The sequence below is a fragment of the Pelecanus crispus genome, chromosome 11, assembly GCF_030463565.1.
Source record: "Pelecanus crispus isolate bPelCri1 chromosome 11, bPelCri1.pri, whole genome shotgun sequence".
NCBI lineage: Eukaryota > Metazoa > Chordata > Aves > Pelecaniformes > Pelecanidae > Pelecanus > Pelecanus crispus.
Window position 1 is genome coordinate 36,589,252 of NC_134653.1, and position 23,035 is coordinate 36,612,286.

A 23,035-nucleotide genomic window follows, 5' to 3' on the forward strand; every position below is an offset into this window, starting at 1 on the left:
TCTTTTTAGAGCCCAGCTTGCTAACCGCCTGGTATAATTGACACAACATTGGCAGTACTGCCAATGTTCTTCGCAGTTAACAGCCTCCTCAGAGCTGACAGTTACTAATAGCTCCTGTTGAATTTCCTAAATGTCTTTCCTCAGTTACTGCCAGGGGTAGTTATATTAGGATGCAAAGTGATATTATGCAATAAAACTTGCACTTTGTATCAATATCTGAAGCGCCTGACTTATTTTTATATGAAGTCAATAAAATGGAACAGAAAGGAAGAATGTCCATTTAGTTGTCTTGTGTGAAAATATATTGCCTTTGGATTTAATTGTAGTTCATGTGGACAATTAAAACAGAATCTTAGAAACATTATGCAGCAGGAGAGCTCCCAGAACTTTGCCCCAGTTCACAGTCGTAAGTGATAGCAGCCCTTACATTACAGGCATGTGATACAGATGTAAAGAGTTACAGAAGGCATGCCTGACTTCTTTAAAGATTGGGGTCAAGCATATGTGGGAGATCTGACTGGTTCACAGAAGGGAAAGGAATGATCCAGACAGCAGAGGTGAACTGAAACGTCTACACATTCCTAACACGTTTGGATCCAGCGTTTTCTTAGGGTTAAGTAACCTATCCACTCAACTATCTCAGAGTAGGTGTTCCAAGGTCTTATTCAATACTGATACACAAGTGGAAATGAAAACAGAGAATCTGAGCACAAAGCAGCAAAATTGTTTTTCCTCTAATGGCTTTTTCATGATGAGAAAGACCTGCCAAATGGTAGCCTCACCTTGTAATCTGAACAAGGATATGTTGCTTTTTATCCTGAACAAGGAGGATTGCAAAAATGAATTAAGTGAATGCAATCCTTCAAAGAGTTTGGCAAAACCCCAAAAAGGGGCAGTTCTTTACCTAAAAACAATTCAGCAAACTCAACTGTTCTCATTAACTGTAGTTATTTTAGCTCTCTTGACCACTGATGTTTTCTTGACTATGTCTGTGGCATCCTATTTGGGAAAATGATTACCTCGAATTCATGTTCTCAGAGCTGCTGTATTTTAAAATGAAAGCCAAGGAGGTTGCGTATCATCGTTAGTGGGAATTATTTCATCTGACAGACCCCAGTGAGAGGGACAGTGCTTCTCAAAGCCACATTTCCTAGTGCTGATTCAAAGGGGAGGGCATTTCTGTTGCTACTACTGTGCTGGCTTGGAATTGCTCTGGACATCCTCATACCCACCACTAAGATGAAAGGACTGCTCTAAGGCAGCCACGATGTATTTTCAAATAGATACAGTACCTCTCCATAAGTGACTGTATTATTATAAACCCTCATTTCAGGATAGACGTTCTCCAAGTACCACTTAAAACTCCGGCACTGCAGTCGCTGTCGTAGAGCTATTCTTTCGGAAACGTCTCCAAAGTCAACTCCAGGGTTCTACAAAGCAGAAAAAAAAGAATAAAGAAATCTCACTGCATTGACTTTATGGTTGTTTTCTTTACGGAAACCAAATTGGAGTTCATTTTGTATACCGAGCTGTATTTGTCTCTCTTCCTTCTTTTGTAAGTAGCAGCTTATCAAACAGCTGCTGTTGAGAGCAGACAATAAATATTAATGAAAGTCAGTAGAAAAAGAAGGATAACGAACAAGCAAAAAACAAACATAAATCAAAATAATAAGAATACAATAAGAATGTTGTTACTTACAGCAATTCTAAATGTTTGCAATCAAACCTGAACTCTCTTGCTTTCAGATGCGCTAGGAATTTAGGCGGTAATTCTGATCTAAGATATGGCAGCTTGATCATGGTTTACTCTAGTAACAGCCTTAGGTATTCACTAATGCAAATGAGATCAGAACAGACCTGTTAAAACTTCAAAGCAGAGCTGCTCAAAAAGTCATTAAGCTCCATTAAACACTTGCATAGACCAGCATTTGGTTTTTACTGGAACTGGAGCTCATTTGCAGACTTGAGCCATAAAATGCAGTTAAACTCAAAACCTTCTTCATAATTCTACCTCAGAATTTAATTCACGTTTGAATACAAATCCCGTGAAAAACGCAGGCTGGAAGAGTCAAATCAACATGATCAAAACCATCCATTTAGAAACAGCCAGGTCCTGAGTTAAACCATTATAAATCATCAGTTCAGCATTAAGACAGTAAGAGTTACCTCATCTAAAAGTCTTTTCCGACACTGTATGAATCAAATGGACAGAAACCGGGGAGTTTTGCATGGATCTGTCTTGAGTGCCTTGCGCATTTCCTCCAGAAAGATTTCTATACGTTTTACGAATAATGTCTGCTGCAGGTTTACAAGACAGCAGCAAATCTTAGCTCAGGATTTATTAGAATCCCCAACAGATGCCTAGTTTTCAGGGAGGAATACAAGTGTAATACTGAACAGGTTTTTCTGTTTGCCACATAAAGAGTTTGCTGGGCTTGCTGATGCATATTTTGTCATAAGCTCTCAATGCAGCATCCATTCAAATGAATGTTAATTTACGTACTACTTCAGGCTGCATGGAAGGAGAGCAATTCTTGGAGGCACTCATTACAATAAATCGTGCAATATCAGATTCTTTTATCACTAAAATTGTCCAGGAATAGGTCATAAGCAGGGACACACCAAATGTTTGGTTAACTAAAACTTATGCTGACCTGCTGATGAAGGTTATAGGAACATGATATTGCAAATGTGTCCAAAGATCATCCACTAATCAGGATACACATTATGCACAGATCCTCAATAACTTGGAAGGGAGCGAGTTGTGAAAGAGATGGTGTGAGTCATGAAAGGGCTAATTCGGATAGGTGTTGGTGTGGGAGAACACACGTATTTTACTTGCCTCCTTGCTTCCCTAGTCTAAAAGGAGGCAATGCAATGCCGCGTTCGCAGTGCCATTTCTGCAGAACGCAAGAGCAGCCAGATGAGCAGCTATGAAAATGCTGCGCTTCCTTCTGTATTAGCTGCAGTCATCCTGTGCGGGTCACAGCGTGATGGTACAAGAACGAGGTGTCCACAGAATTGAGAATGTGGAAGTACTCTTTTTAACCAGGCAGTAAGGTTTCTAGTTGTCCTGCAGAAGCGTTTTCTCATGGCTTATAACAGTACAGTACTTCTTAGTCATCTAGATTGAATAACACAGTGGAATAACTCTGCGAACGCCAACACCAGCTTCCTTTTCCTGAGAGCTAATGGGGTTATTTTTATGATGCACATTTTATCAATCAATTTATTTTATGGAAAGAAAATTTTAATGTTCAGTACTTATGCTGATTTTATGTCTTTTAATGTAGATGTGCCATTTTTTTTTTTTAAAGCACTGCTGTACAGCTCAGTGCAGAAAACTACATCAATAAGTAATCTCAGAGAGATTAAAGGAAATCATGTTTTGGTGTAAATGCTTATTTAAATGTCTTGTCTTTTCTCAGAATTCATTTGCAGAAGGCATCAAGCACACAAATTTACCAAAGTTACTTCTTTTTCCTCTCCTGCTTGAACCTTACCATTTTATCAAATGGATGCAGACAGGGCCAAAACGCCCCTAAAAACTTAGATGGGCGCTGCTTTGTCTTCCTCCTACTGTCATGGAAATCTTGCATGGGAAAGAAGTTATGCAGTATTGCTGCCTTGTTAAGGCAAAATAATTCTCTGCAATTACCTCTCATGCCAAAAGAAGTCACCAAAACACACCTTCACAGAGACTTAACTTTTAACATTGCACAGAATGTCCAATACTGAACAGCAGTAAATGAAATCTGGACATGTGCAAACGTCTGACATACTCAGACATCGCATAGAGAAGAATGAAACGTTGCTCCTTTAGGTATATGTATTTTTGAAACTATGACAGGAACGAACAAAAATGGGTTTCGATATATTACCTAGGTACCAAAGTACAAGTAGGTATTTAGGACACAGGCTAAATCCGATGAAGTCTTTGACAAGACTCCTGTGACTTTGATGGACTCTAGGTCACAACTGAATATTCACAAAGACACTGCTGGGTTGCCATATTTTCCTGTTCTGATAGGAACATTCCTGTCTCCATTTACTTCAATCAGCTTTGAACAAACCCCTCATATAAGGGTTAACTAAACCATCATTACAGAACAGAGTACACTTCCCCTCAGCTGCTCTCCCTCTGCCCCTTCACATGAATAATTTGGATGCAAATACCACTAAAGGACACAGCCACAGTCAGCTTCCACCTGACTGGGATATAACACACACCTCTCCTCTCAAAGAGTTATGCTCAGTGGAGATGTAGCACATCATATACTTACAGAATCAAGTGATAAATTGAACCTACATTTTATCTAATATTTATATCACGTGGATTCCTAGAGGTCCCCACATGCCATCTACAATTCGTATGCACAGTAAGAAACGGAATACGTCCATGTCACAACTCTCAGCCTGTAGGCAATAAAGCTAGTTAATGTGTGATTCTTTTATCGCGTACTTTGTTTTTATGCTGGTGAGGTCTACTGAGTCTCATGATGAATGATGATATTTATTTACGGACGTTTCTGTAGCCCTCACCACAGTAGCATATGAACACCTCAAAGTTTAGTGGCATCCCAAATTAACGACTTCTTCTGAGGAAGCGCATAAACCTGAAACATCGTGCTCTAGTTAAATTATACATCTGTGTCACTGCTCCTGAGCACACAGCAAAACTTACGCCGAGGAAGCAAGTTTATATGGCAGAACTCGCCGTATTGAGCATGCACCAGCATGAAAGCACTCTTACCTCTAAGCTTAGCCCACTTTGTACAATTGTAGTGACAGGGCAACGAAGCTGGTGAAGGGTCTGGAGCACTGGTCTTATGAGGAGCGGCTGAGGGAGGTGGGGGTGTTTAGCCTGGAGAAGAGGAGGCTGAGGGGAGACCTCATCGCTCTCTACAGCTGCCTGACAGGAGGGGGTAGTGCGGTGGGTGTTGGGCTCTTCTCCCATGCAGTTAGTGATAGGACGAGAGGAAATGGGCTCAAGCTGCGCCAGGGAAGGTTTAGGTTGGATATTAGGAAAAATTTCTTCACAGAAAGGGTAGTCAAGCATTGGGACAGGCTGCCCAGAGAGGTGGTGGAGTCACCATCCCTGGAAGTGTTCAAAAAACGTGCAGAGGTGGCACTTGGGGACATGGTTTAGTCTAGTCTACCCTTGATTGGTTTAGTGTGGACTTGGTAGTGTGGGTTAATGGTTGGGCTGGATGATCTTAAAGGTCTTTTCCAACCTAAACTATTCTACGATTCCTTCACCTCAAAGAGCTAACTAGGAACAGCCATCCATGCTTCTGTTCAGGAGAGAGCATGACCCGTACTTACTGCCATGGGGATGTTCCATGCCATGTAGACATGCGACTTGAAGTCATCCATCCAGACCTCGGCAGCCCGCAGGGCGTTGCGCTTTGCATAGTAATCGATGTCGTTGTTGTAGGGTTTCTTCGTGCGTTCAATATGTGCCACGCGAGAACAGGGTAAGACCTCCATGCTTCCTCCACACTGCCAGACCTGGGAGAGTTGGAGAAAAAACAATACCATGATTTTTTTTTTTTAATTTGTTTTTTTTTTCTTTTTAAGGCAATACAACTGCTTCTTTTCAGATGCTGTATGTAGAGTGTTGCCTAGGTGGAGATGGGTTCTATCGAACGATTCAAAATGATCGCCTGATTTACCTGCTCTGCAGGTGAAACCTCTCTCTTGTCACATTGACTACAGATAAGTCCAAGGTGAATGCAGCTGTTTGTGTTAGGTACATAAGTTTAGGTGCCATAAATATCCAATTCCTTCCCCATAATGTCACTGTTCTTGGAACCATTAGACAGAATACAAATTACAAGGTGGTAACCTCTATCATAGGGACTAATTTAACCTTAGAGCTTGGTACTGAGACTTCAGCAAAAATCAGTTGTGTCAGCTGGCTGTGTTTGGTGCTGTATACGTGGGGGTTACTGTATCAGCTCTCCAAATCAGCTAACAAACTTGTAATAGCTTGAATGTGACTGCCAGAAAAATCCGATACACGTTTAGCATACATAGGAATCTCAGATGACCTATTCCACACCAGAGCCTTTTATGTGGGAATTTGAACATTACCTTTGGGAAAGAAAAGGAAACAAATTACCCACATGCACAGTACCAACAGGAAAAAAAAAAAAAAAGCATGAAAACACAATTATTTTCTCATTATGGAAACTTTGACTGACTGTGAGTCAGTCAATTATTCTTTTCTTCTTCTAATCTAGCTTCACTGACCTTCAGTGCAGGAATTCTCCCTTCACAAACGCGCCTTGCCCTACCTTCAGTAAGAAACAAGCACTGACCTACCTGGTACAGGACATCCCATGGAAATTTTAGCCAAGAATAAGACACAAGTCTTAGCACAGGATGCCTTGGTAAACCCAGCCATTAACCAAAATGTGCATTTATTTAGCAACAGAGGCTACTGCCGCACTTGGTAGCGGATGTGAGCGCAGCAAATGCATTTCTCACCCCGTGCTCCTACGATCGCTCAGCTGCTGACCTGCCAGGCAGAGAGGAAAGGAGAAACCGCGGGTGCAACCATTCTGCATGCCTCTACCTGCAGCCCGGTCACATAAGAAGCAATACGTGACCACTTATCTCTCTACCCCTGAGCTGATGAAGATGGGTGGAAGGGGCTGAGCGGAGACTGGATCAGCCAGCCTTCCCAGGCACCACCGTACCCATGCCGTGCCATTTTTCCCTGTTATTTATTGTCTGAACTCCGTAGTGGGAAACAAAGAGGACTTCTCTCTTTTTGGATCAGCGAGACTAGGAACGATGGAGGGTGAGAGAAGCTTATGCATTTCAGTTCCCTCAGGTCTGCACCTAGTACTATAGTCTAGCTGAAATAAATAAAGGATATTAAAATATAAGCAATAATCCATTGCTTCCCAAGGCTGCCTTTTACTTACCGAGCATAAGAGCTCATTTCCAGACAAGATGCACTCCAGAACAATACTGGGGCAGTTCTCCACCTATCCTGCCTTCTCAGGGACAAAAATAAATTGCTTGGGAAGTGGCAGATAAAATCTTCTCCTCCAGTTTGGCTTTTTTTTTTTTTTTTTTTTTAAATACTTTGTTAGGTAATACTTATTTGCTGCTTTCCAAACAGTCCTGTAGTAAATCATCGGCTACAGGAATTTGCATTTGATAAATGAAATGCACACTGCTTGCGAATTTGGACTGACATATGCTGAGGGTTTCCAGTGCAAAGGGGAAGTGCTACTAAAAAGAAAGGAATTAATTGATTTTCATGATCAGAAGGGGAAATGAGCAGTACACTTTAGTATACTGCTATTTGCCCAACCCATCCTGGAAGTCGGCTATTTAATGCACAGCACATTTTTCTTTCTCTTGATATGGCTAATGACCTTGTAATTTTTCTTTATATGTTTTGGTACCAAGGGCAAATACATTATCTGAGCGACAGATTTATTTCCTTCAAATGCCAGTGCTCATGCAAACCTGAAAAGAAAAAGGTACTAAACTGCAACATTAAAGGAAACAGTTTAGCTCATCTGTAAATTCAACACAAACGGTTATTTATCAGTGATAAATTCTCCCCAGATGAAATCCACAGGGAACTCAGACACCTGGCTTTGAAGAACACACAACAAAACCAGGCAGCAGCAGCCTTGGGCCAGATAACGCTCCCCCTGTCAGCCAGGATCTTCGGTGCTCAGCACTCAGTGTGAATTTGCACCGTGGTGGGACCACCCCATCTGCGGTAGGTGGTCCAGATTGCTTTGCATTTACATCCAGTCACTTCTTTCCCCTACCCCTTGGCTCCAGTTTGCTCTTTAAAGAGACACAATCTGCTGAAGGTGGGTAAGGAAGGAAGGAAACAGCCAGGAAACATTCAAGGAAATTTTGCTTCCTATGAAGATGCTAATTTTCGCCAGATGACTTGTTTTTTCTGGGAATATGTAACTTTTAATACCAGTAGGGGGTGTTTCCCAGAATAAGGATGCAATTTGCAGTCCCAGAGAAAGAGAACTGGATTTACAGTGCATGGGATGAGGAGGCAGTTAGACAGTCCTGTATCACCAGGAGCACATCAACGCATCACCGTTTCTCCGTATCCCAGATAAATGCCATGGCTGCTCGACTATGGGTCATTTCTTTTCAGGCCAGACAAGGTCTCCTGTTTCACTTCACAAGAATGAGTTGCTGTTCAGCAGAGCATGGGCATGACTCTGCAGCCCCACACTCTCTCAGTGCGCTAAGTACAGAGTGAAGCTCTTGTCCTCTCCCTTTCCAGCCCAATGATTACTTAGTCTTATGGAAAATGAAAGAGTTTCAGCAGTACAACCAAGCACGTGCACCCAAAACCAGCCAAGATCCAAGCAGTTAAGAGCAGTCATGTTAGATGAAGACTCAAGACTTGTGTCTGAATCAAGAGGATGGGGAGGTTTAGCAGCGCCTTCTCCCTGCTGGACACAGAATTGAAAGACACGCGTGATTCAGAAAACCATGGCCCATCTGCCTCTAACTGCAAGAAGTCTCTGAAATACAATGAAGGATGAAAGAACAAGGAGCGTTTCACTGCACGAAACAGATAAGAGAGAGGCGAGTCAGTGGCTGCCCCCAAAACTGGTTGATTCTCCTCCTCTCTTCATTCTCAAAACTGTATTTAATGACCCATTTTAACAGTAGTAAACAACCCATTTCCTTCCACATCTAACTATGAAATTACGCCAGAAAAATAATTGCATGCATCTATATAGCATTTATCAAGCAGAGTTCGTAAAGTGCCTTACTATGGGAAGCAAACTGTTTCTACCTGTGAGCACAAAATGATGCCCAAGTCCCTCCAAATGGAGACGAGTCAGGCCATTGGAGGAAACCAACTTCCATATCTATGACACATCTTCTGGGATAACAACACATTTCCAACCCAAATAATTCCTCTTACACTGAGTTGCCAACGTTAACTGCGTGTTTTCAAGGTTCATTTGCCGAGAACGCGGAAGTTGAACGGTCTCTCTGAGCCGCTCCCTACGTGGGTGCCCATCACTGAAAAACACGCTCAGCCTTCTTTTCCCCCATGGAGAGGCAAATCCATCTGCTCTATGTGCTCCTCGACTCCGTGCAGCTGCTCCAGCCCAGGGACTCGGCTTTGCCTCCGCCAGCCTCACACTGTGCAATGTTTTAAGACATGATCAAGTAATTCCAAGAGACACTCAATTTATTTGCTAATTGTAGTTAATTTCTAATTTCAGTATTGCTCTTTAGGCTGCTATAAACAAAATTGATAGCAATATAAATGTTACCACAGCCATGTTACCTTAGCATTTTTACTGCTAATTATCTCAATCAACTTTTCTATAAACAGACATATTAAGTATTAAGAAGAACAAGTACCCACATCAGGGGTAAATTACAAACTGAATGATAACGTTCATGGTTTGCACTACAATGATTTACTGGCGCTAATTATTAGCTATTCCTGTACACCTGAGATATGGCTCTCCTACAGAAAAATGTTTGCTGTTCATTATATGGTAGTCATTTGGACATCATATTCTCCGCATCAAAGAAAAACTGAGATGAGACAGTGTCTTGTCTACCGTGACCTAAACTGTACGTCACAAAAGTTCTCTGAATGCAGGTTGGGTACGTGATTTACAAAGGCTAATAAATTGCTATGCTTTAACTCTTGCCAAACAAGAAGAAATTTTCTGATGCAATACATTCTCCCACAAGTACTTGTTGCTGAAGGTCCAAACTAGCATTTTAAATATTGGTTTGCTTTAAAAAAAAAAAAAAAAAATCCAGAGAACATCTTAAAACAACTGTCTTTTTTTTTTTTGATGAAATTATTAGTATCCTAGAAAGAAGTACAGTTTCAAAGGAAGCAAAAAAAAAAAAAAAAGAAAAAGGGGGGAAGAAAAAAAAAAGGGGGAAGCAGGAAAGCAAAAAAAAGGGGGGATGTAAAAAAAAAAGGGGAAGCAAAAAAAAGGGGGGAAGCGAAAGAAAAAAAGGGGGGAAGCGAAAGAAAAAAGGGGGGAAGCGAAAGAAAAAAAGGGGGGAAGCGAAAGAAAAAAAGGGGGGAAGCGAAAGAAAAAAAGGGGGGAAGCGAAAGAAAAAAAGGGGGGAAGCGAAAGAAAAAAAGGGGGGAAGCGAAAGAAAAAAAGGGGGGAAGCGAAAGAAAAAAAGGGGGGAAGCGAAAGAAAAAAAGGGGGGAAGCGAAAGAAAAAAAGGGGGGAAGCGAAAGAAAAAAAGGGGGGAAGCAAAAAAAAGGGGGGAAGCAAAAAAAAGGGGGGAAGCAAAAAAAAGGGGGGAAGCAAAAAAAAGGGGGGAAGCAAAAAAAAAGGGGGGAAGCAAAAAAAAGGGGGGAAGCAAAAAAAAGGGGGGAAGCAAAAGAAAAAAAGGGGAAGCCAAAAAAAAGAAGGGGGAAGCAAAAAACCAGAAACCAACACTTTTGAGCAAAATGCAGGTATTTTGGGAATGAGGAAAGGATGTGAGGCAGAGTACAATGTAAAATTCCATCAATCAAAAAGGTCAAACAAGAAGCCTGGTCACCGTTGAGGCGGGATGCGGAGCTGGCTGGACTGCTGGGCTAATCGATTCCTCAGTTAGGGCAATATGTACGCAGCAGATTGCTGACATGGCCCCCAGCTCTGCCGCGAGACCAATTTCCAATGGCATCAGGCCCTGCTGAGTGAATGCCAGCGCTCAGAAACGTCACGGGATTTAACGGGGGGCGAGCCGTTTGCGACGGGGTGGCCACAGCTCCCAGGGCGCTCGCACCGATCGCGGGCACGGCTCCTCCCTCCCCACGGGCTTGGTGCTCTGCACCTTCAGCTGCTCTGTTTTTTCCAAAATACACGTTTACTGACTAATGAGTGAAACGATTCATGCTGAAAACGGCAATGAAATGCCAATATTTTGCAGCCATTCTTATGCATGCTTTTAGGAGTGTCAGAAGGGGGTGCCTGCAGTCTACAACTAACTAGTAATAGTAGAGATTTTTCATTGTTTCAGTCAAAACCCACAAGCGCATAGCTTCACAAGTTCACGTCTGCCATTATTTTGTACACCAAGCCGATTGTACGTGCTTATTTAATTTGGTACAAATTACCTCAGTAAAGCAAAATCAGTAGGTAAACCTGAAAATGGCACTTTACGAAGGCACAGCTGAGAAGACAGTTAACTCGCTTCGCTTAGAAAACTTGGACTGGCAAGAAAGATCATGATCCTTAAGAACTTTGTACCCTGCTGTGAATTTTGCAGTTTAAACACCTCGGTGCTCAGTGAGAGAGAAAAATAAAAGCTTCAGACTCTCTGTTGCAACTGTTTTTTCCCATCCAATACACCTTTGATACAAGCAGCTGGATGGATGAGGTATCCAAGAAGATATAATAGTAGAAAGAGGACTTCAGTGGCGGGGGGATTTGCTTCCAAGCAATTACCCTTCGCTAACAATTTCACAGCCTCTTTGAACGGCCGTGCCGGTTCTGTCCGCTGGCGTGAAGACCGCAAGTTTCCAGATGCCAAGGCAGCTCCAACACGGAGTGAACCAGGCTTTTGCAACACATTGGTCTCCACCTCCTTTAAAACCAGCTGAGTAAACACTGGCTCACTTTTCCAAAAGAGAGCTGGGATTAGTCCTGCTCCCCAATAACATAGAAAATTAAGCAATTAATGAAATTTGCAGTAATCCCAGACTTTGATGCCATTTTTCATAGTTAGCAGGCACCCTGGAGGTGGTGCCAGCAGGACCGTTACTGAACACCTTGCCATTATGTTGGGGCAGCTTTGCGCTTTATCTGCTTCCAACAACTTGTGGCACTTTCCTGCAAGACATAATCACCGTCTACATCTTCCAGCAGTAAGAAAATGGGAAGAATCAGCTTTAAAACATGCATGTGGCAGCCGGGTCCCCCCATTTCTATCATGCCCAGTGGAACATGTGCCCTGGCCTTTCTGCAGTGGTTTCTGCCAGCGGCAGTGCTTCAGAGGCGGGTGTTCAGCACATCCTGAAAAGCAACTCTTATGCTAGAACAGGACTCTCATGTTTTATAAAAACAGTTCTGAACTCCACCTGAGCAGCACTTCACAGAAGTAGCCTTTCAGATTTCAGACTTCCTTTTCTGTGTGAAGGCAACAGAAGAGACGGAGGAGTTTTTAAAGCAGCTCAGATATCCCTGTTTCATGATATCCCAGCGTGGGAATTCTTAAAAGTCAGGGATCTCAGGTTTTCTTCATTTCTCAAAGCAAAGCCTACCAAAGACGGATGTCTTCTAGACTACCCACACACACCTACAGCAGGACTGGAAAAGATTTTCCTATCATGAAAGAATTTACACATGTTTCAGAAATTTTGCTGACCTAAATCATCAAGAATACCATCAAATCTCAAATGGTTTCACTAGTTGAAACACAGGCTCTTTGTTACCTCCATCTTCCTCCCCCCAGAAAACCACCCCCCAAAATGTTTTTCTTAAACTGAACCACTAAAGATTTTCAGAAGACCTGTTTGGTGTTAAAAGCTGTTTTAATGTAAGTGTATTTCAATCTGAAAGGTCAGTTTAAACTGAAAACCCAAACGTTCGTTGCAAAAATAGCAAAACACAATCTTTTGACAACATTAAAAAGAGATATTTGTTCTCATTTAGAAATTTTGTCAAAGCACAGCCTTTTGCACAGAAGTATTTTTGTTTTAATTTATCAGCTAGAAAAGCCTCAAAAACCTGCCCGTCAAACTTTAAGGAGGCCAGTGGGCTCACAGCCCTTCTCGGAGTGCATGTGGCCGGGAGATAAAGATGCCTTAAATCACTGCGACAGACCATCCCAACGAGGGGACCTGACAGAGCGATTAAATTGTTGTTCCTTAAGGCGAAAAAAAAGCCTAAGTACTTTCTGGCAAAAGTTGCAATATCTGAAGGGCAGGAGGACACGCAACCCAGGTAGTAAATTCCCAACAGCAGGTACCACTGGGACCATCTCGGCTCCTTTAATGCCACTGTGTAAAATAAAATCCACGTGCGCAGCAAAGTCACAGGAAAATTGCTACTCCAATGAAGTCAAACAGAAAGATAACCCTTAACATTAAAAACATCCGTAGGAAGATGATGCTGTAGTTTCGGCCTCTCTTTCCAGTCAGCCACAGACCAACAAGGTCTAAATCCGAAGGGATTCTTCAAACTAAATTCGAACCATGACAATAAGACCTTTTCCATCTGAAACACAAGAGCTCTCCAGTTATCCTCCAGTCCTTAATACATGTGGCAACTCTTCTAGTGCCCACTCTAGAAACAAAAAATTTGCACAAATATAGCACACTTTTGGTTCTTGCATCCCTGATATTGACAATTTACAGAGTTTGCTGAAAACTGATTTTTCAAAGTAATTGATAGCCTGACATTTTCTTTTTTTCTAATGGGGTTTTATGGATATTCTTTCTTCCACGTATTCTCAGTGCTGACTAGAGAACCATATTTTATCAAATGTGCTAAATAAAGCACGCTCTCTGCTTTTCACTTCACATGGGAAGCAGTTAGAAACTAGGGAGCTGTCGTAATCAAACACGTCATATGGAAAAATTAATCACGTGGCCTCGTTTAGTTCATCAACTACATTTTTATCATCATCTTTAAACACAGCTGTAATTATGGTTTTAGAAAGTCCCAACTCTCATTTCTCAAAATAGCCTGTGCTATTTAATAGTGCACAAATAGAGCAAAGATCTTTCCACACTGGGACAAAACAGCTTACATCAGAGAGATTTTTCAGCTGCCAAAAAAAGAATGGAAAAAAGGAAGAAATCACACCTCAAGATCCACAGATCGTATGTTTTGTCAAAGACTTCAGGATAAACTTCTGACCAATGCTTGCAAATTACAGGACCCAAAAGGGTCCTTGCTTGACTGATCATGACATTGTCCCTATGACAATCCGTGCCTTTTTGGTTTCAACTCCTGCTAACAGCAGTTTATAGGTGATCTGCTAATAGCAGATATATAGGGAGCATGACAGAAATCTCACACATAAAAGCTAATTCTGTCACCAGCATAGTCTTATTAGCCAAGATGTGTAAATACCTAGCCCCCCGCCGCTCTTGCTGCCCTGTGAGGCTGGGAACACGCAGAAGCATTTGCAGACTATCGATTTTGGAGGGCTGAAGTTCACTTGGGGCTCTCCTCATGGGTTTTTTTTTTCCTGGCTCATGCAGCATGAACTTCATTTGAAGACAGAAGTAGAGATACGGAGGATAGAGCAGAAGCAGTCCTATGAATCTTTACTACATTTGGAACTAGTATTACCTCTTCATGATTATTATTACTATTAACAACATTTCAGTTGCCCCAAGGATGAATACTTGGAAGCTAGCTGCTGTCCCCAAAACTATTACAATAGAGTTCAAGGGTGTGTTATTAGATCCTCTTGCAGAGTCATCTAATGTGAGGTTTCGTGGCAGATTCGAAGTGGCACCTTTTCTTTGTAGGAAAGTAAAAGAAAAAAAAAGTCGTTTCATAGATACTTGATTAGCCTTTAAAATTTGTTAGAATTGATTGGACTTTGACCTCTTAGTTTTGTTCCCTTGGGGTTTTCTAATATTTATAGATGGATTGCTTTCAGAGAAAAAAAAGGCAGTGGGGCTGTAATGTTATTGCAATGAGACACCCAACTGATGCACATTTTTTAAATTTCTCTGGTGGCTCCTCAGTAGCCCATCTAGAGGTTGTCCTTCACATATTTCTTAGAGGTTACACAGAACCTCAAGCCAGCTAAGATCTCAGATGTGACAGTAGTGAGAAGATAAAACCCTTCTGCTAACCCTCTTACAGAAGAAAATAGATAAGCATGAAGAAATTGAAACATATTCTAGAGAAACTCGCACTCAGCAACTGCCGTCTTGCTGTAAAGATAAACTGTGTGTAAAGAACCAAGTCCAATAAATTAATAGACTAGCTGCTATGGGAGGGAGAAGATAGGATTTAAAATGATATTAAAAATGTCCCATATACTTTAACCACTAATCCGATCTCCATAAACCCATATTTTGCAAAATTTTTACAAAGAATATTGCACCTTTGAAAAAAGCTTGTCTAGGGAAGAAGCTGATCATCTTGTGTGTGAAGCAGAATTTCCTTCTGCAAGGAAAATTCCAGACACTCTGAAATGTTTTGGTGAGGGAGGATGGAAATCGCAAAAAAACCTTTAGAGAAACAACAGCAGACTGCTACCACATACGTTGGCTGCACATGCAACGTTGCATAGGCCATGCTTTATATATGGATTTAAAATATGCATTTACTGGGATGGCAAAGACTAAAATATCACCCCAAACCAAGGTGGTTCAGCAATTCTTGTTTGCCACTAGGGAAGTTCACCTGTAACGGCAGTGATAGTGGCCAAAGACCACCTGCTCCGGTAGGACCGTTTCCTGAGGAGCTGCTCAGAAGGCTTCACAGCCAAGCAGAGCACAGCAGGAGGGCAAACGATGGCAAAACGCAGCCAGGTCTGTACTCAGAGAAGCGTTAGGAGAGGTTACGCAGATACCAGGCTACCATCACTGGGCTCTGGAGCATGCTCCTCGCTCCCAATCCCGAGCTCCTAGGATTGACATGGCTGCAAAGCAGAGCCTGCTTCTGGCAATCATGATCTCTACCCTTGCCGGCACAAGTTCCCTGGATGCCTGCCTGCTCTGGGGTAGCTGCCCGAGGGAGGCACTGGGAGAATTATCCAGAGACTCCACCGACCCTGACTGATCCAGCTGCAGCAAGGTGCCACGCAGGGGACAGTGGCTCACCCCTTTGCTGAAAGCATGATCTCTGTTGGCATGTCCCTCAGGTGGACAAGGATGGGGAAGATGACCTGTTAGTCCAAGAAAGTGCTTAGAAGTTTGGGAGATGGCAGTCTAACAGGTAATAACAAAGCAGGCAACCTCACAGGCATGGTGTATAGCAAACGTTGGTACGTTCCGTATTGCTGACCTTAGGTGCAGATGGGCACTGTTTATCTACCATCAGCCTCGTTGACATCACGGCTTAGGGATGGCATTAGGGTCTGACATGAGAAGAAGCACTGAGGAATGGGAATAGAAAGGACAGCCTAGCTAAGGGAAAGTTTTTAATTTTCAAAGATTGTTTTAATTTGCAAACAAATGAATGTTGGCACCTCAAAACACTCCAGGAGATGTTAACAACTCCTATCGTGTAAGTGACAGGCATAGAAAAGCGATTGCTTTGAGGCATACCCTTAAAATTCATAGACTGGAGGGAATAACTCTACTTCCTCTGAATTCTCCTCAAGTCTGAAAGAGGCTGCAGATAGCTTCTCCGGGTCCAATATCAGATATGATGGGTTTTGCAAGCCCCAGTCATTTTTCCTGTGTAAAGTAAATGCAATTTGGTATCTCTGATTTAGTTTGGTAATTGTCCTAGGCAGATGCTCCTCATAACATACTCTTTAAGAATGCATTTGATGAGAATAATTTTCTGCCTTCTTACAAATTTACTCAACTTTTTCCCAAATCAATAGAACCGCTGTCGGTCACTTCTGCAGATCTGTCGGCACAGACGCTGTTTGTACTGTAACTTGAAATTCAGCAAATTGGCCTTGGAAAAATGCGATCCACATGGGGTACATGAAATGGCATGTGCTGGTTTTGGCTGGGGTGGAGTTAATTCTCTTCACAGTAGCTAGCATGGGGCTATGTTTCGGATTTGTGCTGAGGGGGGGCAAACGAGCAGTGGTGTGGGGCTTAGTTGCCGGCTGGGGTTAAACCACGACATGTAATGAAAGACCAGCCCATCATCCTTGTTCCTCACTTCTCAGTTACATGATTGCTTTAGTTTGTTTCTTCTCACTTATCCCAAAAGACCATAAAGAAAATCTCTCTCTAAATTCAGGTCTCAGCAAGGGATAAAGACATATGCACGTTAATCAGAAAATCTGCAGTTGAGCTCCTGCAGCATTTAAGTTCTTAGGAAAATACCTGTCTTACCAGATTCTGAGCTTTACTAACCTGCACCAAACCACCAAATAATGCTGACTAGTCAATTCAGAAGCGTCTCCTGAAACACAAGAACCAGTACACTAACACTAACTGCCATCGTCCAGCGCTCACTTGGACACTACTTAAACGAGGCTCAGGACTGGATCAGCTGAGCATAGCAGCAGTCCAAACCAGGTTGAAGAGCGCTGGCAGATGCCAGAAGATTAGCAAGAATACTGAAGGTCAGAGTAGGGATGTCTTGCTTGACATGCGTAGGTGTTCACATGACACTTCCATCAAAGTCTCTTGAAGAGTGCAAAACTAGCTCACAGCGAACAGAACTGGGGCACTTTCTAAAAACCATCACTTACAACATAACTGCATTGACCACACTTGTCATTGCTGTCTCAATTTCCACTAATATATGTCAGGATCAGTATATCCCTCAAGCATTCAGCTACTCGATCACTGCCTGAGCAAACTGGGAGGCATTCAATCTATTAACCATGCTGATACTTGTAGTACAGCTTTCTAAACCTTTGACTTCCTAATGGAAAGTCTTACCTAAAAATAGTAACTGGCACTTAGTCATTATATGCCTTTGGCTCATTAGTAGCTTCATTCCACTGAGGTTTACAAGGCTCTGTATTAACAAAAATCAAGCCTTCAGGTAATGTAGCAGGGCACTGTGCTTTTGATCTGAGGCCAAGTTCACTCTTGCTCTAGCCAGGGCTGTCACCTACGGACACTGTTCCTAAAATGACAGCTCCTTCAGAAATCAAATTTTCTTCAAGAAACTCATCTCCTCAGTGGGGAAAAAAAATGGTGAGTACAGAGGACCAGATTTGGTTAAAACCCATCCCATGAACCAGTTTAAACACATCTCTGAGACAGAGCTAAAGCCAAAGATTGTCATATTTAGATGGGTTTTGTATGCACCTAGTTTAGGTTCAGGTTTGGGCTTTGGATCTGTGGTCAAATGAGGACAGTCTTTGAGCTTTTGAGGGGAAGAGTTGTTTTATGTTTCAAACCCCTTCCTATTTTAACTTGGTATCTCAGGTGAACTGGGATTGTTTCCTCTGACTAAATTAAAGCAAAAATCAGACCTCCAACCCAGAAGCAAAATTACAAGCCTTTGCCAAAGCCAGGTCCTAGAATTAAAACACCCACACTAGAAATGTCTGGGGCTGGTCTACTCATAACACCAAATTTCAAATTTAAACTTTTGGAACTCAGAAAGAAAACAAGAGGAAAAAAAAATGATACAGCAATTGGAGTCATATACATGAGTGCACGTGGCAGGTGAACTGGTGAACTACAGAATTCACAGAATGGCTGAAGTTAGAAGGGATCTCTGGAGGTCATCTGGTCCACCCCGCCGTGGTCAAGCAGGGCCACCTAGAACCAGCTGCCCAGGACCACGTCCCAGCAGCTTTTGAATATCTCCAACGATGGAGATTCCACAGCCTCTCTGGGCAATGTCTCAACAATCTGATTTCAATTAACTTCCTCCAAAATGGCAAATTAATTGTTTTTCACACTATTTAGGGTGCCTAAACTAGCGTGTCTGGGAGATAAATTACTTCTAACTTTGCAGAAAGGGCAGGCAGCTAGCATGTAACTCAAAGGCACCTTTTCTAACAGGCAGGCAGACACATTAGCCTAAAACTAGGCAGAACCTCTAATAGCATCTCCCTTCAATTGTTACCTAGGATAAGCCAGGATGAAAGTAAATGGCAAAAGTTGTTCAACTTCCCCGCCCCCCCCCCCCCCCCAAAGTGAGTTCTCAGCTTTCTTGTGTAATACCATTAGTTCACACTTTCAGTCTTTTGCTAAAAAAATAATACTGTGTGTTCAACCTTCAGTGAGAAGGCTGAAAAATGATAAAATGCTTCCTGGCATTTTAGCTGAGACCACAGGGAGGAAGAATGAAGAGTGGAATTTATTGATGCTTCCATTAGAATAAAGTCATTCTTGAATAAGAAAATATTGAAACAGACTGTCTAATGAAGTGATCACAAAGCGTCTTTTCAAAGGACCCTAAGTGGAGTCATCCTCATTTGTTTTCTCTTTCCACAACAGCCCCTTAAATGATCTTTGCATATTGTCTGCACTAAATCCTGCAGGGTTGCTATTTCACGTTAAAGAAAAAAGCTTTTAGGCTGCAAGGGATTCATTCAGTGAGAGCTATTATGCTTATTGTGACTCTGCTGCAGAGCCAAGGGATTTACTATATGCTCATTAGATCCTGCTTTGTTCCAAAACAATCTTTTACAATGCAAATTTTAGCATGCTGATCTACTTAGAATAACACTTTCAAAAAAGGGCTATTAAAGTAAAAGCTTCTTCTAATGCAGAAACACTAAAAACACAGATTAATTACTAATATTTTAGACCATGAGACATCTGGTGTCTCAGCTTAAATTCAGCTTTGAACACAGTTACGAGAAATCACAAGGGCTCAGTGTTACAGGTTCAAAGGAATACCACGGGCAGCCACGGAGCTCAGAGGCCACGTTACAAAGCCATCACAGATGAGGCACGTTTGTCAGTTGGGTTCTTGGTGGCTGGCGTACCAAAGACTTGATTTCATAGAATCATGGAGTGCTTTGGGTGGGAAGGGACCTTCAGAGCCCACCCAGCCCAGCCCCTGCAGTGCCAGGGACAGCTTTAACCAGCCCAGGGTGCTCAGAGCCCCGTCCAGCCTGGCCTGGGATGGTTCTGGGGATGGGGCCTCCACCGCCTCTCTGGGCAACCTGTGCCAGTGCCTCACCACCCTCACTGTAGGAAATTTCTTCCTTATATCCAGTCTAAATCTCCCCTCCTTTAGTTTAAACCCATCACCCCTTGTCCTGTCCCAACAGGCCTTGCTAAAAGCTTGCCCCCCCCTTCCTGCAGCCCCTCTCAGCACTGCCAGGCCGCACTCAGGCCTCCCCGCAGCCCCCTCCTCTCCAGGCTGAGCACCCCCAGCTCCCCCAGCCTGGCCCCGCAGCAGAGGGGCTCCGGCCCTCGGGGCATTTCTGTGGCCTCCCCTGGCCCCGCTCCAGCAGCTCCATGTCCTGTGCTGAGGGCCCCGAGCTGGGCACAGGGCTGCAGGGGGGGTCTGCCCAGAGCGGGGCAGGGGGGCAGAATCCCCTCCCTCGCCCCGCTGCCGGGGATGCGGCCCAGGACACGGTTGGCTTTCTGGGCTGCCAGCGCACGTTGCCGGCTCGTGTCCAGCCTTTCATCCACCATTTGTTCAAGCTCTGGCACCTGAAGCATCTAGGCAGTGGAGAAGCCTCGCCGGCAGACGTGTTCATTCACCAGGACCTCTAAGGAAGGTACATGAGACAAGAGGTGCGAGCTCTCCACAGCCCTGCTACGTCACCATCTCTGGGCCAGTGCCAACAAAAAAAAGGAAAGAAAGCGAGGCAAATGTAGCTGGGAAAACCAGAAGTGAGCAGAAACAACTCACTGAGTTCTGACGCTGGATGTTGAGCACTCGGGGAGCTGTGACAGTTTCCATCTCTCGGGAGCGCTCTTTAAATTCACGTTTGGCAGCTGTGACCTGCGGAGGTATTGATGGCGCGGGGTGCACTCTTGTTTTTCGAAGCATTAATTCTATCTCGTTCCTCCTCTATGACCTTCCCATGGGAGCGGTTGTACGAACACAGAACGATGAATATTATCATCCAGGAGATATACCTGATAGCTCGCTCTTAATAGTTCTATAAATCTCACTAAGTCTTAGCGCTTTAAGTGTAGAGCGGAGATAATACTGCTGTAAGGAATAGTGTGAACCCATCTCTCATAAGTACAGAAACATCCAGTCTAGTGACACTATATTAAAACATTCTCTCTTGTACTCTGACTAGCAGAACTCAAGCTGGAGGTAGGTAGAATTTATCCTGAAAACTGATCTCCAGGAGGATAATTAATAAAATATCAGAGGTGAGCAATAAGAGAAAAAAAATAGGTCGCTCGCAGAAGTACTAACAAATCATTATAGTAATTCCAGCCATCCTTTCCCACGCGTCCGTTCTGAATCAGATCAAACTCAACATGCAATTTATATTAAAAAAAACCCACAAATCATCACCTGCTTATATTGGACAAGTTCATCTGGTGGGAATAAGCACCTGCTCACTATCCCAACACATGATTATTGAATTCAGACGACGTCCTGTTTCACACAGTAAGTGCCAAATCCTTAATAAACATAAGATGCAGATGTGTGTGAGCATGGCTTTCACTGGGAATGCTTATTTACTTTAGATGACAAACCCATGATTAAGATTCTCCTCCCAGGGAAAACAACCAGTGCTGTAGGAAGGTGCTGAAGGAGGGGAGTTGCCCATGAACAACTGGAATAAGCCACCCGAAACATGTCTCTGAAGTTTGAAAAACACGCCTCTGACTACACTGCCCTTTCACCCAGGCACAGCTACCCTTGGCAGCTACCTGAGTTGCAAGAAGAATGTGGAAAAAAAATGCAAAAAAGCTCCTGTGAGTCTCTTACAACATGCTTTGGCTTCACCTTTCTGACTAAAGGACAGTACGTGTCTGGAAGGAGTTTTGGATACCTTAGAGGAAACGCACAAAGGCAGAGAAGAGGAACTGTATCAGAAGAAAGCGCTATTATGTCTTAGTCATTCACTCTGCTTAAATGCTTTATTGCCATTAATGGACAGCTCATAACATTCATCATAGGCTGTGACGTGACTGACAAACTAAGCTATTTTATATGAACAGCTTGCTCGGTACATCACCTAAAGAGCTGGTAAAGGGATGCGATTTGGGCAAAACACAAAAGGAAAAGGCTGTTTGTGATTGTGATGGACAACTCCCTAAAGAATCTCCAGATCCTAGGACTGCAAAGCAGGCTGTCACATTTGTAGATTTGTTGCCTCTCCAGCGAAATTTGAAGTGAGGTGTATCACCAGACACAGCCTTGTACTGGCTCTTCTCATTTCATTTCTTCAGGACCAGTTATTCCCAGCTACAAAGATTTAGATTTAGGCTTGCTTTAGTTGATAAATTCTTTTGTTTGGAGGATTTTTTAATTTTGTTTTTGTTGTTGTTCTGTTGTATAAGGAAACCAACAGAAACGTATTGATGGTGACATATAAAAGAGCTTGCTAGGCATGGTTTTATTCTTTAAACTAGACAGGACACATTCCATCTAGCACAAGAATGTGAAAATACACATACACATTTGCTAGTATTTTCCCCAAGAGCTAAAAGTGTCCTCACAATCGAACACTGTAAATATTAGCTTCAGCTTATTGGGAAGATAGTGTCCTATATTATTAAAGTGCTGAGCAAATAAGGGATGTTCTTTGTTTGCAAGAGATTTCTAGAAGTTAAATATATATGATACAGATATGGTTTCAAATTGAACCAAAAATGCGCTTGGCATTTCAGGGTGTTTGACAACTCAAAATGCGGAAAGAAAGTTCATTTCAGATCAAGCAAAATATTTGGTTTCAACAACATCTGAAAATACCCTTTTTTGAGAATGTAATTTAAAGGATTCTCCTTTCTCAACAGATGAATTGAGGTATAAAATATTTTTTTTTGCCAAATCTGTATTCTTTTTTCAAAAAAAATTATCTTGAAAATTGCCATCCCATTATAGACAAAAAGATCATTAGTTGACTACAAAGAAAACATTGACATTTACCTTTTGCCTTTTTATGGCTTCCTTAATTAAGTTATCCATCATGATTCTTCACTCCCAGGCTGGGAACCTACACACCAAATTTCAGCTGTGAGCAGACTTTAAAAAAAACCCTTCAAGTTAGAGACAGGCTTGAAAACAGAGTACGTAGAATAAAGCCCCATGCTCTGAGCCAAGTCCCTGTTCTCCACCTTGGACTTACCACTTCGTGCTAAGCCAGAGAGAAAGGTAACCTACAGCTAATAGAATTTCACCTAAATTCATCTCTTGCTCTGCTTCCCTGTGGCAGACAGCCGCATGCTGAACCACGTGGTGACATCTATCACGCTGGGAGTCAGGAGCAGCTCTGTCCCTGCCCTTGGAGACAACGGTAAGACAGAGCTCAGCAGAGGTTAGAAATGTTTTTG

General features: G+C 42.7%; 1 protein-coding gene across 1 annotated transcript in view; it reads right to left on the reverse strand.

The window, feature by feature from the left end:
* GALNT9 (polypeptide N-acetylgalactosaminyltransferase 9) overlaps positions 1–23,035 on the reverse strand; it is a 157,912-nt gene that overhangs the window by 10,700 nt on the left and 124,177 nt on the right. Inside the window, exons 7-8 of the mRNA XM_075718751.1 lie at positions 5,326–5,511; positions 1,293–1,430 (exon numbers count right to left, since the gene is read on the reverse strand). Coding sequence (XP_075574866.1) covers positions 1,293–1,430; positions 5,326–5,511 — 324 coding nt within the window. The remainder of the gene's footprint in view (positions 1–1,292; positions 1,431–5,325; positions 5,512–23,035) is intronic.